Source organism: Leuciscus leuciscus (genome assembly GCF_965113295.1).
Source record: "Leuciscus leuciscus genome assembly, chromosome: 3".
NCBI classification, from domain to species: Eukaryota; Metazoa; Chordata; class Actinopteri; order Cypriniformes; family Leuciscidae; genus Leuciscus; species Leuciscus leuciscus.
This window is the reverse complement of record NC_138727.1, coordinates 63,526,204-63,543,301: the sequence shown is the minus strand read 5'-3', so window position 1 is coordinate 63,543,301 and position 17,098 is coordinate 63,526,204. Positions and strand designations below refer to the sequence as shown.

General features: G+C 39.1%; 1 protein-coding gene across 1 annotated transcript in view; it reads left to right on the top strand.

Moving 5' to 3' along the window:
* Positions 1–8,201, top strand: part of LOC309495550 (glutathione hydrolase 1 proenzyme-like) — a 47,829-nt gene extending 39,628 nt beyond the window's left edge. The window contains exons 11-14 of the mRNA XM_082165331.1: positions 3,647–3,762; positions 3,865–3,980; positions 7,428–7,535; positions 7,777–8,201. Coding sequence (XP_082021457.1) covers positions 3,647–3,762; positions 3,865–3,980; positions 7,428–7,535; positions 7,777–7,920 — 484 coding nt within the window. The 3' untranslated portion in view covers positions 7,921–8,201. The remainder of the gene's footprint in view (positions 1–3,646; positions 3,763–3,864; positions 3,981–7,427; positions 7,536–7,776) is intronic.
* The last annotated feature ends 8,897 nt before the right edge of the window (positions 8,202–17,098 follow it).

The following is a 17,098-nucleotide window of genomic DNA, read 5'->3' as shown; positions in this document are numbered from 1 at the left end:
AATAAACAGACGTCACCCGAACAAAATATCCCGTTACAGTTCAGTAGTAATGATTTCATGAACTTCTTCACTGAGAAAATAGAAAGCATCAGAACCACAATTATAAACGTTCAATCTTCAATCGCGCCTTACAATTCAGCTTCAATTATCACCCCGAAAGAACAATTACAGTGCTTTACAACTATAGAACAAAAAGAGTTAAATAAACTTATCACTTCATCTAAAACAACAACATGTTTATTAGATCCTATACCAACTAAACTACTGAAAGAAGTGTTATCTGTTGTGGAAGAGCCTCTCCTCAATATTATTAACTCGTCTTTATCTTTAGGTCATGTTCCAAGAACATTTAAACTGGCAGTTATAAAACCTCTCATTAAGAAACCACAATTAGATCATAATAATCTAGCAAATTATAGACCCATTTCAAATCTTCCATTTATGTCTAAAATATTAGAAAAAGTGGTGTCCGCTCAACTGGGCTCTTTCTTGCAACAAAATGATATCTATGAAAAGTTTCAGTCTGGATTCAGACCGCATCATAGCACTGAAACTGCGCTCGTTAAAATCACAAATGATTTACTTTTAGCTTCTGACCAAGGCTGTATCTCAATACTAGTTTTACTTGATCTTAGTGCTGCGTTCGATACTATAGATCACACAATACTCTTAGATCGACTACAAAATTATACTGGTGTTCAAGGACAAGCACTAAGCTGGTTCAAATCATACCTATCTGACCGCTACCATTTTGTCTATTTAAATGGAGAAAAATCGATCATAACTCCAGTAAACTATGGAGTGCCGCAGGGATCTGTATTAGGCCCTCTGTTATTTTCAATATATATGATGCCACTTGGAAATATTATAAGGAAACATGGAATTAGTTTCCATTGTTATGCTGATGACACTCAAATATATATTTCATCACGGCCGGATGAAAACGCTACATTTTCCAAATTGACAGAGTGTGTTAAAGATATAAAAGATTGGATGACGCGTAATTTTCTTTTATTAAATCCAGACAAGACAGAGGTAATACTTATCGGTTCAAAAAACCGCCCACAAAACCTCGCACAATACAACTTTAACATCATAGGATGTCCTGTTACTTTATCCTCTACAGTAAAAGACCTGGGTGTTATACTCGATTGCAACCTGTCTTTTGAAAATTATATTTCTTATGTTACAAAAACAGCCTTTTTCCACCTTAGAAACATTGCTAAGCTACGTAATATGCTATCAGTTTCTGATGCAGAAAAGTTAGTTCATGCATTCATGACCTCGAGACTGGATTACTGTAATGCTTTATTAGCTGGTTGTCCTGCATCCTCAATAAACAAGCTACAGTTAGTCCAAAATGCCGCCGCTAGAGTTCTTACGAGATCAAGAAAATATGATCATATAACACCGATTTTATCATCACTGCATTGGTTACCTATAAAGTTCCGTATTAATTACAAGGTATTGCTACTGACTTATAAAGCCCTAAACGGCTTAGCTCCAGTCTATTTAACGGATCTTCTATCGCCCTATAATCCATCGCGCTCTTTGAGATCACTAAATTCAAGGCTTTTGGTCATACCTAGGATATCCAGAACCACCAAAGGAGGGAGAGCATTTTCACATTTGGCTCCAAAACTCTGGAATAGTCTTCCTGATACTGTTCGTTGCTCAGACTCGCTCTCCCAGTTTAAAACTAGATTAAAGTCGCATCTCTTCAGCCAGGCATTCATATAATCCTACAGTTCAAACTACAATCCGGCCTCTATCCAATGCCAGAGGAGAACTGGCCCCCGACTGAGCCTGGGTTCTCCCAAGGTTTTTTTTCTCCATTAAGGCACCTGATGGAGTTTTAGGACACCATTAGGTCACTTGATGGAGTTTTTCGGTTCCTTGCCACTGTTGCCTTTGGCTTGCTCAGTTGGGGATATTTTGGGGATATCTAATTTAATTTTATCAATCAATAAATTCCTCTTGAAACAAACTTTGTTGTATTATTTTAATTTAATACTGTGAAGCTGCTTTGATGCAATCTGTATTGTGAAAAGCGCTATACAAATAAACTTGACTTGACTTGACTTGACATACATATATTACATTTTACATACATTTTTAAGAATTCTTTTTTTTTTTAGAACAACTTCTAATAAATCCTTTGCATTATTTTGCAAAAGCTGAATCTTATGATGTAGAATCACAGCAAGCAACGCTGTAATCAACAATATAATTCTCAGGCAGAAATTGGCCTCTATGTGTGCTCGATGATTCAGGTCAAATGATGATTACTGTATATCAAAACACAACCAACAACACCTGATCAACTTTTTGCCTTGTTCATCTGGCAGTTATATCTAATTACAGCAGCCAAACAACATCTAATGCTAATGATTTAAGGGTAATTAGCCCAACTAAAGCAAACACTGATCACCATAATGGTCAATTGTGACACCAACATTTTTTGATTTTCTCCTTTGGTGATTCTGCTTGTTATCATCAGGTGTCTTCAATAATGCTCAATCATCCCTCAATTAATCACTTAATTATCTCATTAACTTTAATACTGCTTCAGTGTTCATTCAACACTCATATTTTAACACTGAAACACTACTGGGTGTGGTGTCACATAAAGAGTTTATTTAACTCTGGAGTTTTTGCTGTGCAGATTCAGTTATTGAGCACTCCTCCACTACACTGACAACATTACACCTCTAACGATGTATGTACATCCATAACACTAGTGCTTTATGCAGACTTCCCACTACACTAGTTTTTAGCCTTTTGTTTAGTAGTCTAATTTGCATAGTAACTGGCTAATCAGATGGAATGGGAGTGAGTGTGCTGTATTACGAAACATTAATAAGACTAACGACTGAACTCCCTACCAACTGGCTAACATGTTGAAAGCTGTCAGTCATTGACTCTCTGGGAACTTTCTTCATGTTTGATATTTTCAGAGGCTTCATAGCCCAGAGGGAACAAATGCCTCATGCACCTTTATATGGTGGGTTTACTGCATGAGCTACATTTTTTATTTTGTAATTTAATTTTACAATTCAACACTTCTGTGTCTATGTTCATGCAGTGCTCCAGTTCTTATTTTCGGTAAGCAAGAAAGTCAGAGGAAGACTTTAAGTCTGTCACTCCACAATCTGAATTTAACTGCACTTTCACTGGGGAAGTCGACACTCAGAGGCTGTTTTCTCAATCACACCCTATACCCTCATTCACTATTCCCTACATTAATTCACTAAAAAAGTAACACTTTTGATGCAGGATCAAACTCTGAATAAGACATTTCTTTATTTAATTTATTTTTAGTGGTCTCAAATGAAATAAGTTCACAGTAATACTTTGCTCACATTGTCAGTGCATTATAAATATTAGTTAATCCATTTAAATGACAGTTGGTCAATGGCAGTCGGTTTCTGCGAGTGAAATTAGTTAACTCAAATTTTTTATTTAAGTGCATGGTATTTTTACAGTAACATACTGTAGATTAGATTATAGTAAAGAACTATACAGTTAACAGTAAATTACTGGCAACACATAAGCCTGGTAAGGTCTAACAGTGTAGTTTATGAAGCTCTGTTGCTTTGCTGTTCTTTTCAATCTTGTTGTTTGGATCTTTTTTGTGTCCTCACAGGTTTGGCTCTAAAGTGATGTCAAACTCAACAGGTATTATATTTAATGACCAAATGAGGGATTTCATTGATCCTAAGGGGAAAAATGGAGTTAACAAAACCTACTTAATTAAATCAGGTAAAGAAAATGGCATGCCTTGAGTTTAAATGAGTTACAATGTTAAGAACAAGTAAAACCACTAGTTCACATGCAAGATATATAACTATTTGTTTTGACAAGGTAAATGGCCACCTTCATCAATGTGTCCCACAATAATATTTGAAGAACAAAGCAGAAAAGTCAAAATGGTGGTTGGAGGTTCAGGTGGGACAAATATCACCACTGCAACTGCTCAGGTAACACAAACACACTGATGAACGATGAACAATTAAAACTTTGCTCAATTTAACATAACGACACACTACAGAAAGCAACAGTAGTATATTTACCTGTGGTTATTCTGGATTACTATTCTGATCTTGAAAAACATTTGTTTATTCTGAATTGGCCAATGGCTAAGATTGTGTTTTAATAAATAAATAATAGAGTAAACCATTCAATAAAGATAGATGAGGAAGTCAGGGGTGGCGAGAAATCCAATCTTTATTTACTCATAAAATAAACACAAAATACATCCTGTGGGCTCTCTGACAAACACAGTCACACAACCGTCTCTGAACCAATCAGACTCTTTCCCTGTCCCAGGTCTGAGGAGCGCTTACACCCGTCTCTCTGCCAAACACAGTCACACAACCGTCTCTGAACCAATCAGACTCTTTCCCTGCCCCCGGTCTGAGGAGCGCTTACACCTGTCTCTCTGCCAAACACAGTCACACAACCGTCTCTGAACCAATCAGACTCTTTCCCTGTCCCAGGTCTGAGGAGCGCTTACACCCGTCTCTCTGCCAAACACAGTCACACAACCGTCTCTGAACCAATCAGACTCTTTCCCTGCCCCCGGTCTGAGGAGCGCTTACACCTGTCTCTCTGCCAAACACAGTCACACAACCGTCTCTGAACCAATCAGACTCTTTCCCTGTCCCAGGTCTGAGGAGCGCTTACACCCGTCTCTCTGCCAAACACAGTCACACAACCGTCTCTGAATCAATCAGACTCTTTCCCTGTCCCAGGTCTGAGGAGCGCTTACACCCGTCTCTCTGACAAACACAGTCACACAACCGTCTCTGAACCAATCAGTCTCTATCCCTGTCCCAGGTCTGAGGAGCGCTTACACCCGTCTCTCTGAAAAACACAGTCACACAACTGTCTCTGAATCAATCAGATTCTTTCCCTGTCTCAGGTCTGAGGAGCGCTTACACCCGTCTTTCTGACAAACACAGTCACACAACTGTCTCTGAATCAATCAGACTCTTTCCCTGTCTCAGGTCTGAGGAGCGCTTACACCCGTCTCTCTGACAAACACAGTCACACAACAGTCTCTGAACCAATCAGACTCTTTCCCTGTCCCAGGTCTGAGGAGCGCTTACACCCGTCTCTCTGCCAAACACAGTCACACAACCGTCTCTGAACCAATCAGACTCTTTCCCTGTCCCAGGTCTGAGGAGCGCTTACACCTGTCTCTCTGCCAAACACAGTCACACAACCGTCTCTGAACCAATCAGACTCTTTCCCTGTCCCAGGTCTGAGGAGCGCTTACACCCGTCTCTCTGCCAAACACAGTCACACAACCGTCTCTGAATCAATCAGACTCTTTCCCTGTCCCAGGTCTGAGGAGCGCTTACACCCGTCTCTCTGACAAACACAGTCACACAACCGTCTCTGAACCAATCAGTCTCTATCCCTGTCCCAGGTCTGAGGAGCGCTTACACCCGTCTCTCTGACAAACACAGTCACACAACTGTCTCTGAATCAATCAGATTCTTTCCCTGTCTCAGGTCTGAGGAGCGCTTACACCCGTCTTTCTGACAAACACAGTCACACAACTGTCTTTGAATCAATCAGACTCTTTCCCTGTCTCAGGTCTGAGGAGCGCTTACACCCATCTCTCTGCCAAACACAGTCACACAACCGTCTCTGAACCAATCAAACTCTTTCCCTGTCCCAGGTCTGAGGAGCGCTTCCACCCCGTCTCTCTGACAAACACAGTCACACAACCGTCTCTGAATCAATCAGACTCTTTCCCTGTCCCAGGTCTGAGGAGCGCTTACACCTGTCTCTCTGCCAAACACAGTCACACAACCGTCTCTGAATCAATCAGTCTCTATCCCTGTCCCAGGACTGAGGAGCGCTTACACCCGTCTCTCTGACAAACACAGTCACACAACCGTCTCTGAAACAATCAGACTCTTTCCCTGTCCCAGGTCTGAGGAGCGCTTACATTCGTCTCTCTGACAAACACAGTCACACAACCGTCTCTGAACCAATCAAACTCTTTCCCTGTCCCAGGTCTGAGGAGCGCTTCCACCCCGTCTCTCTGACAAACACAGTCACACAACCGTCTCTGAATCAATCAGTCTCTATCCCTGTCCCAGGTCTGAGGAGCGCTTACACCCGTCTCTCTGACAAACACACACACACAACCGTCTCTGAATCAATCAGACTCTTTCCCTGTCCCAGATCTGAGGAGCGCTTACACCCCGTCTCTCTGACAAACACAGTCACACAACCATCTCTGAATCAATCAGACTCTTTCCCTGTCCCAGGTCTGAGGAGCGCTTACACCCCGTCTCTCTGACAAACACAGTCACACAACCGTCTCTGAAACAATCAGACTCTTTCCCTGTCCCAGGTCTGAGGAGCGCTTACACCCGTCTCTCTGACAAACACAGTCACACAACCGTCTCTGAAACAATCAGACTCTTTCCCTGTCCCAGGTCTGAGGAGCGCTTACACCAGTCTCTCTGACAAACACAGTCACACAACCGTCTCTGAATCAATCAGACTCTTTCCCTGTCCCAGGTCTGAGGAGCGCTTACACCCGTCTCTCTGACAAACACAGTCACAGAACTGTCTTTGAACGAATCAGACTCTTTCCCTGTCCCAGGTCTGAGGAGCGCTTACACCCGTCTCTCTGCCAAACACAGTCACACAACCGTCTCTGAATCAATCAGACTCTTTCCCTGTCCCAGGTCTGAGGAGCGCTTACACCCGTCTCTGCCAAACATAGTCACACAACCGTCTCTGAATCAATCAGACTTTTTCCCTGTCCCAGGTCTGAGGAGCGCTTACACCCGTCTCTCTGACCTGGGACTGGGAAAGAGTCTGATTGTTTCAGAGACGGTTGTGTGACTGTGTTTGTCAGAGAGACGGGTGTCTCTCTGACAAACACAGTCACACAACCGTCTCTGAAACAATCAGACTCTTTCCCTGTCCCAGGTTTGAGGAGCGCTTACACCCGTCTCTCTGACAAACACAGTCACACAACCGTCTCTGAATCAATCAGACTCTTTCCCAGTCCCAGGTCTGAGGAGCGCTTACACCCGTCTCTCTGACAAACACAGTCACACAACCGTCTCTGAAACAATCAGACTCTTTCCCTGTCCCAGGTTTGAGGAGCGCTTACACCCGTCTCTCTGACAAACACAGTCACACAACCGTCTCTGAATCAATCAGACTCTTTCCCTGTCCCAGGTCTGAGGAGAGCTTATACCCGTCTCTCTGACAAACACTGGAGTTAGAGACACATGTCATGCACTTGACTTCCTTGTTCCCGTTCGTCTCCGCACTCGTTCTCCCGCTGCAAACTTTGCATTACCTTGCCACTAATAGTTTGTTTGACTTTTAAATGTATTTGTCTTTTATCCTAAAACACTTTTCTCTCTGTTCTGTCTCTCTCATCTCAGGTGATCCTAAACTATCTTTTCTTTGATTATGACCTGAAGAAAGCTGTTGCAGAACCCAGAGTTCAGACCCAGATGAACGAGACAAATGTAGACGATTATTTTGATATGGTAAGATTCTTACTCAACAAAAGTTTGTCATCTAAATACAGCTTTCCTGTAGCTCAAACTTGAAACACCAAGGTCATGGGTTCGATTCCCAGGGAAAGCAAGAACTGATAAGAATGTAAATGTGTACCTTGAAATGCAATGGAAGTCGCTTTGGATAAAGGTGTCTGCCAAATGCATACATGTAAAATAGATTCACAAAGTGAGCAATATTAACATTTTCTCTCTGTGTTTATGAATTCAGGGTGTAATTAAAGGCTTGAAGGAGAAGAATCATAAAATCTGTGTAAATACTGAACTAACAGCGGTCCAGGCGGTTGTGCGAGAGGGGGACGAACTCTGTGCTGAATCTGACGAGAGGAAAGGCGGTCGTCCTGCTGGATACTGAGAACTCCTCCTGTGCTCATACTGATGTTGTCAAACTTGTGTTTGATCCAGCAAAAGTAAAACTGTTATCTAGTGACAGATCCAGGCTTGTTTGTTGGGGTGTTTAATGGGTGCCAATAAATCTTGAGCAGGCAACGTGCAAAAAGCTATTCATAACATTGTTTCAGCCATCCTGCATTATGATATCACACAGCTCATACAAATACTGCAAATATTCATACTATTTCAGCTTGTACATTTTTTATTTATTTTAGTTTATCTATTGCTATCATTAGCATTTTGATATCTCCTATATACTCAATATATGTATATATGTAAGCTTTACTGAAAAGAGGTTGATAGAGTTGCATTGTCTTTTAATGTCTTTTGATTGAGTTGTTTCAAATCAATAAAGTATGCAGTCATCATAAGCCTGATAAGTGTTGTTCAATGTAACTTTGGTGAGCAAGTGCAGAAATGGATGAACACAATGCAGCATGTCCTGCTGTGCACACCATCTCTGCTCTTGTTCACATATGAATCGTTTCATCATGTGGATCGACTCCAGTCCAGTTACCCACAATCCCCTCTGATGAGCTCCTGTACTATCAGTTTCCAGAAGCATGAAGAGTCTCTCAGTGAAGCTTCAGTCTCCGTCAGCAACAAGGAGATTCACTCTGATTACACCACGGTCATTTACCACACCAAATTAATATTATTATATGAAGAAACTCTGGGGTTGCTTTACACCTCCACACTGACGCCAATACATGCGTTCCCTTAATATCTGCTGTTAGAAATCACTCTTGCTGTTTTATTCTTTATGAAAAGAGCTGGCGACACCTACAGGCACTGTTGGGTAAAAGCTGCAATGTTTCCATCATTGACTGACTGTTTTGATTGTATAAAACTTTTTACACAGAAAGCTTTGGCTTCTTGAGTTGAAAGATCAAACTAAGATGCTTGTCAAGAGTTCAAGAGATTTTTATTTTTTCCCAACAAGCAGACCATGAAGTAGAGCTCTAATCTGTATCCAATTCTCCTGTGAAATCATACAGTATGTGTCTTCATAGTGTTTAGCCAAAGTATTCATCTAAACTTTTTGAATAAATGTTTTAGCCTTATTTACTTACTTATTTACTTTGTACACACATGTGTAGCCTACAATGTTTGGTATCAATGAGTTTCTGTTTTAATGACCTGAATGATCATTTACATAATTGTCGATATGCAGCTTGTTAGTATTATAAGAATCTTTAATATTTTCTCCATCAAACGTATGTAAAACACCCTGCTAGAAGACAAAGGATCGTAAAGTTTCTCTCCAAAGGAACAACTCGTCACTGGCTAACTCACGTCCCGAGGGTGAGAGATCTTCATGCTTTAAAAGAGATCACGAGATCAGGTCCTTCTCTTCTTCCCCTTTGGGGACGTTCAGACGTGAAGATCATGTTGAGCTAGAAGTCTTCTTGTCTTTACATTCATCAAAGATCGTCTGACTCAAACTGGTTCTCTCTCATCACACAACATCAGCAAACATCAACTGGAGCCTCAACACACATCAGGATCGTTTCATTTAAATGGGCGAGACATGCAAGTATCAAACATAGTCTCATTATCTGATACATTAAGTATCCTTCCTTACTCCTTTAAAGAAGTGTGTGTTACACTGATGGTTTGCTCAAGGCTGTTGATCTGCTGAATTTAAAACAATGCTATAACTTCTTGCTTTCCTGTATGCTGCTTCTCTTTCAATTGCTAAGTGTGTGTATGTGAGATTAGTCTAAGCATTTAGTCTAGTTAAAGCTGCAGTCGGCAAGTCTGGCAGATTGAGTGGACTTAGCCAAAATTTTGAATGTTTACAACTCTCATGCCCCTCCCCACTACCAGCGAGCACCCGCCCATCGTCAGTGCGTGTGTACCTGATTTTCTGTGAACGCGTCTGTCTCTTCAGCATCTATCAACACCATGGACTCGGAGTTAGGCTGCCCTGGCTAATCTATCCATAGATAGCAATAACCGAGGAATTGGAAGCTTGTTAGTAGATTTTCTCTCCGCCATCACGCTTCATGCAATCTCCAGGCGAACTTCAGGCGTGGCGTGTGCATGTGATATTAACGTGCGCGAGTGAGGGGGATCTGTGGCGTGTGCACGACCTGTGATTGACAGTCAGATCTCACACCCCCCTGCGCTGATTGGACCCGATGATCCGGGAGCGCTGGATTTTTGCAAAACAAATAACACGCTCCAGGTGGAGTTAGAAGCTCGGGTTTTTTTCTAAAACCACCTTGTTTATGTTGTTCTGTCGGATTATAGTGTCGATTACACTGAATATGATCAAAAAATGTTTGCAGACGGCAGCTTTAATAAAGTCTTGTTTGTGTCACACGTAAAGTTGTTTGTGGTTCATGTTCATATAAATCATGCAGATTTTAGATGCTCTGAGTAGTTCTGTGCAGTATGAAAGTTATTTCCCATATCTGAGGAATTTACTTATTTAATATACAGTTAACACTGTGTGTTCACTGGACGAACTGGTTAGTTGATTGTGGTAATAATTCTTCAACATCAAGTAAATTCTTACAGCTGATTTAAATATTTATAATTAATTATAACTATTTATACTTAATTATTCATATTTTATTTTTGGGCTAATTATTTATTCATATAGGGGAGCGCGGGGCACAACGTAATACGGGGCTAGTTGTAACACACTTGTTTTAAATACTTCCACACATGCTAGGATGACGAATCTTGGTGTATTTACTAGTTGCCATATCAACACTATGAGAAAAATTTGCGCCAAAATAATATTTTTTTTTTAAAGATATCCATAGATATTTATTAAACCAAAGCAAAAGTAAATTTCTTACTTATGTTGATTTTTCATCTCTATTTTTTGTATTTATTTAAAATTAGACAAATCTGATATTATTTAATCTCCAAGATGTTATTTAACAGTTGAGATAGTTCTTTAATGCTTCACTAACTAGCAGAAGACACTAGCCGGGTTTAAATCCCAGTTGTGCAGACGGGGCATGTTGTCACACTGCGTTACAATGAGCCCCTATTAGAAATATGCTATTATATTCTATACTTTTAATAATTCTATTGAGAAAACATGAGAAAAAGGTGAATAAAGACTGAGAGTCAATGTTCAGAAATTACTAATTATTTATTTGTTTTGAACTATGTTGTATAGCTGTGTTTTCCTGTGTTCGTAGTCAAAACTCAAAAAATGAGTTTATATTTAATTATTAAAAATTGGCATTATTTTATATGAAAAAGTTTTTTAATTGTATTTTATTTAGAAAATATTTTAGTTTGTCTTGTATATATATTTTTATTAGATCAGATTACATTTTAAGCTGTCATATGTTATGTTACAATGTGCCCACACATGTTACAATGTACCCCACCTATGGGGCATGTTGTCACATTTCACTTCCATTCTTTCGGGGTATATCCAGGAAAAAGTATATACTGTATTAATAAAATAAAACCACATAATTGTACTAGACATGTGGGAAATTAATGTTGGAAAAAATAAATACTCTGAACCATAAGTAGATTTACACAAACTGAGAAAGTCAAAAAGTGTTACTTTGTGCCCCGCTCTCCCCTATCATTTCAGAAGTGAGGGGGACAAATGTCAATACCAATTTCTTCTGAACTTTGTCAAAAAACTTAAAGAAAACAAATACACGGCTGAATAACCACCAATAATTTGTATTCTATAGCCTAATACTTGTTCCTATATTTTCCTAATGGCAATTTTATGATTGGTGTAACTATGTGTGGCCATCAGTGTTTATTGACAGTTTAAAAGATACAGATAAATATGCTCCCCCTTTTTAAATGTTAAAGTAAGTAATGACAGAGTTCTGACAATAATGAGCCTACTGTGACATTTCCTGATAATAATGTTGCGAAACTTGCGATTTAGTTTTAAAGAGCTTCACCAATAGAGGGCATCCTCAGCGTGACGCTAGGCCGTGGATTGGTCACTGACGCTAGTAGAGTGAAAGAGCGCTCAGTACGGATGAGTGAGCTCTGGTGTTACACGCAACGGAGAGTTTTCCCAACATAACAAGTCTCTATGATCTATTTTTCCAGGTAAGCTGACAATAATTAGTCATCTAGTAAGAGAAAAGAGTATTATGTTTTAATAGAACTGTAGTTTGTGCCACAGATATTAAGAGATGTCGAACTTTACGGTGGTTAAAGGAGAACTCCGGTCAATTTTAACATTGAGCTCATTTTTTTGTAAATTTGGAGTGCGTTCAGTACAGAGAACAACGACAAAAATCGGTGTTGCCTACACCGTGTTATCCTCTTTTTAAAATTTGCACCCTGTTGACTTCAACGGGGCCAGTTTTAAACCTGCTTTTAGCCTCTTAACATCCTTCATGTGTCATTACAAGTGCACAGGTCATGTGAGTGATTCCTTTAGAGTGAACGTGGTGAATCTGACTGCAGTAGATGTGAAAGATATCAATAAAAGTGATGTTAATTCAGCCAGCGCACGTACCTGTATTTACATCCTGTTTTCGGTCGAAGTCCAAAGTAGTCGATTGTCGAGTTCACGCGCATAGGTTTAATTACTTATGATCACGCGCGTGAACTCGACAATCGACTACTTTGGACTAAGAGAGACATACAAAATGTGCAGAGCAGCGGGTCCCGAGGACTGGAGTTCAGAACCACTGATTTAAAGGGTAACTAAACCCCTGGTCAGAGCCTGACTCCAATATTTGAAAAATGCTAGGCAGAGCCCAGCGGAGGGGGGTGTGCATCTGAGACGCATCTCTCTGTAGGCAAGGGTGTGGTTAGCTGGTACCCTCTGATGTCAGAGGGTACCACAACTTTCAATAAGAAAATTCAACTGCAGTAGCCACCGTTCAACCTGAAGAGTGCAGCACTCAATGAATCAATGAACAGCACTAATAAAGCCCCAGTCTTACAGATCATTAACTGAAAAAAGTTGTTTTAGGGTTTAGTTACTCTTTAACAACCACACACAGCAACTAAATTTCAACTTTATGCAAATGAGAAGCGATTTTCGCGAACGACAACCAATAGGAAAGCCTTTCAGTGGAGCTCAGCTCCCGTCACCGTCTCGAGTGCAGGCAAGACAGAAGAGTTCGAGGGCAATTTCACTGTTTTATATGATTTGACTCTAACCACAAACATGGATATAATAAAATAAAGCATGGAAGAGAAACTGTCGACAGTCTCAGTGAGTTTAATTCAAACATTTATAGTTTGAGTGTTGTAGTTTTATGATGCAAAGTTTAGCACTGCTGCAGTTCATTTTTAGTTTCCCCTGCATTGTGTTGACTATTAGGGACAAGAAAATTGATTATTTGTCAAATTCGGATGACATTTTAGTAATTTATGACAGTATGAGTGAGTTTAATTTGTAAATTGATCGATCGTTAATCTAGTAAATGATTTAATCCACTGAACACTGCTGTGTGGTAATATAAAAACACTCTCCCAACAGCATACTGTCTGTCTCTTTTTAGCCTAATTCCTAGTCAAATTAAAATAATATTGTTGTATCACTTGTGATGGTGTTTTGTGTGGATGTGGCCAGACGAGCAGTCTACCAATAACATTAGAGCGATAGCACTACCGCCCACAAGCGACTTCACAGTATAGAGACTAGCGAGTCGCGACATACAGCGACACAATTTGACAAGTTACAAAACATTATGATCTTTTCAGCTCATCATGAACCTGAACATGGGAGGCCCCTGAACTTGGGAGGCCCCTGAACATGGGAGGCCCCTGGGCTTCAGCCCAGGTAAGCCCGTGCATTAATGCGGCCTTGGTGGTGTTAAAAACATCGAAGCTGAAAAGCACAAGTTTGAGCAGGCCTCTGATCACCCCGCTCACGTGTTAATGTCATCTAAAGACATTTCTTCAGCCATTAGCTGTAAAAAAAGAGCATCTCATGGTGTATTATCAATAATAATTCTAGTCAGACTCAGTTTTAAAATTATTTTATTATTAATTAAGTGAGAATGTAATGTTAATATACAGTGACAGATATTGACAGTCTGGTTTGTGTTGTTCTTTTATTGTTCAATGCTGCGCAGCTTCCCCTTAAAGCTGACTTACAGATTTCACCATGACTCGTCTTGATTACAATATAATAATATTTATAAAATAAAATAAAATAAAATAAATTCTGTATCAAAAATTATAAGGAAACACCAGTACTTTGTTTAGGCTTGGTTTGTAAGGAATTACAAACCTGCGCACATATATTCAAACACACATAACTATAGAAACAATTCTTAATGCGCATGTGAACGCCATCAGCGTTTCTCACAGGTTCGCGTTTAAAGTCTGTGTACACTGTTAGACCTTACCGGGTTTTTTTACAGTAAAATACTGGCAACACTGTTGCCAGTAATTTACTGTTAATTGTACAGTTCTTCACTGCAATCTACAGTTTGTTTCTGTAAAAATGCACTAAATTAAAATTCAAGTTAACTAATTTCACTTGCAGAAAACGACTGCCTTAAATTGACCAACTGTCATTTAAATGTATTAACTAAAATTTACAATGCATTAATAATGTGAGCAAAGTATTACTGTGAACTTATGTCATTTGAAACCACAACAAAACTTTTGTAAATAAAGAGATTTCCACTGGACCAGCAACTACAGTCACTGCCTGTTAAATAAAGCAACATGCAGCATATCATCAATGTTTGCAGATCTTTTCCTGGACTGAAGCACAGGCTCTACTCTTCTGCACAACGGTGACCCAAAAAACAAGATTTTACAGTAAACTACTGGCAACAGTGTTGCCAGTATAAACCTGTTTTATAACTTACAGTTTATTACTGTTAAAATAAATGTTGTGGGTGTGTCTTTTTATCTTACACTGTTAACCCTTTCAACCCCACAGGGAAATCCACACTAAAAAAAGAGTAAAAAGTAACATTGACAGTGTTGCAGTGAGATAATTAAGTGTGATTGATGAGCATTAGTGATGAACACCTGCTGTTAACAAGCAGAATCACTGAAGGAAAGAGGAACACAATAACATAAAATAGAGAAACACAAGAACTACAACTGACTTCCAGCCATTACACATTATTACACTTATTATTAACCAGTATGGCTTTATTTCTGTCATACATCTACAGAAGTTGTTATTGAGATGTTTAATTGAAAATGTTTGGTTTGAAGTTACCATTATAGAGATCAGTGCTTGCTTTAGTTGGGTTCTGGACCATTGACTTCTTAACATTAGTTTTTCTTTTGCTGCTTTTGTGCAAGTCACACTTGTGCACAAACACAGTTTGTGAATGATTGCGATTATGATGACAAAATCATCATTATATTGCATGTTCATTCGTTCAGAATTTAAAATTCGTTCATTCCTCAATCAAAAGTGTTACATTACCACCACTGTGAAATAACAGCAATACATTACAATGACTCATTTTTTTTAACACATCATAAATAAACCAAAAAAAAAAAAAACAGAGCTCCGCTGTTATTTAGAAACACAGAGATATCACAATTTAGCACATGAATCTCAACAATGGTGGCAATATTTATTTTTAATTTTTTATTCATGCAGCAGTGCATGCTGGGAGTTTTATACTATCCTGGAACCCAGCATGCATTGCGACATGAAACTTTTGATTGTCACCATTGTTGAGATTCATATGCTGATTGTTGATGTCTGTGTGTGTCTGAGTCGAGCAGGAATTCAAAAAGTTTTAATGCGCCATATGATTATGATATTCTTCAGAAGACCTGATAACAGAAATATTGATTTCATGTTGTAGATTCACATATATATGGTAAATATGAAATACCCATAAATTCAAAGAATATATACAGGAAAGATCAGAGAATCAGACATGTCCAGAATGATTGTGACATCATCTCAAAAGCCTAAAACACCTGATCATCTTCCTCTTGACTTTTTCTTGCCATAACAAATGTGTTTTATAAACTCACTGTTACAGCAGCCAGAGAGAGATGAACGGTAAGAAGTCAAGGGACAAGAGACCAACTAAAGCAAATACTGATCTCCATTATGGTTACAAAAAACTTTATTATTAACTAAATCTCTGTTAATTCTCAACAAAAACTTTTGTACATGTATGAAAGAAATAATCGTAAACTGGTTTGTAAACCGGTTTCACACTCAGTGGCTGGAAGTCAGTTGTAGTTCTTGTGTTTCTCTGTTTTTCTGTTCTTGTTTCTCTGTCCTTCAGTGATTCTGCTTATCAGGTGTTCATCAGTGTCTCAATTCACTCACTTCTTTTCATTCACTCTGTCAAGTGGACTATATTAGTGAACTAATGTAGGGAATAGTGAATGAGGGTATAAGGTGTGATTGGGAAAACAGCCTCTGAGTGTTGATTTTGAGCACTGTTGATTTACAGTATATTCCTGTAGGCTATTTTTGTTTTCTACGGTATATTACTGTTTTAATGGAAAATGGTATGATACTGTCAGAATTAGGCCTTTTTTTACAGCAAGGGTTAACAGTGTAGAGAGAATGGTGTCGTCTTAGCGACCCCTAATTTAATAACAAATGATCGTTGCGACGGAAGCGAATCAATCATAACTAACCTTAGCTGGAAAATAACTTTATTAAAGAACCGCTATAAAGCCAAAATAATCTCTGTTACCATAAATTATACGCTTATCTCTGTAAAGCTGCTTTGAAACAATCTACATTGTTAAAAGCGCTATATAAATGAAGATGACTTGACCTGACTTGACAATATGATCACATTTCAATAACTTCGTTTCACACATTCACACTCACTCAATCACCCTCATTCACACGGGGCGTCGATGACGTCGCTTTACTGAAGGCGTGTCTGTAGCAAATGAAAACTAAAACTGTGAAATAAAAGAGGAAATAAAATGACAACTAAACTTTACATTTGAATTTGAATTGTCACTATTATTGCGTGAGCGTTAATAAAGAGCTTTGTATAAACTGTATTTGCAGTTTCTTTTTCACGTTTGCCTTTTCATTTTAATATTGGCAGTCTTGCCTCGAGATTGAAGTGAAAATGAAGCGTGAAATCACCAATTGCATTTTATTTTTCAATTTGACAGCGATGATGCATTGTCACCGTGAAAATTAAATCATTTAATTTCATTCTCAATTTTGTCACATACTTTGCGTACAGTTTTCTGTAATGAAA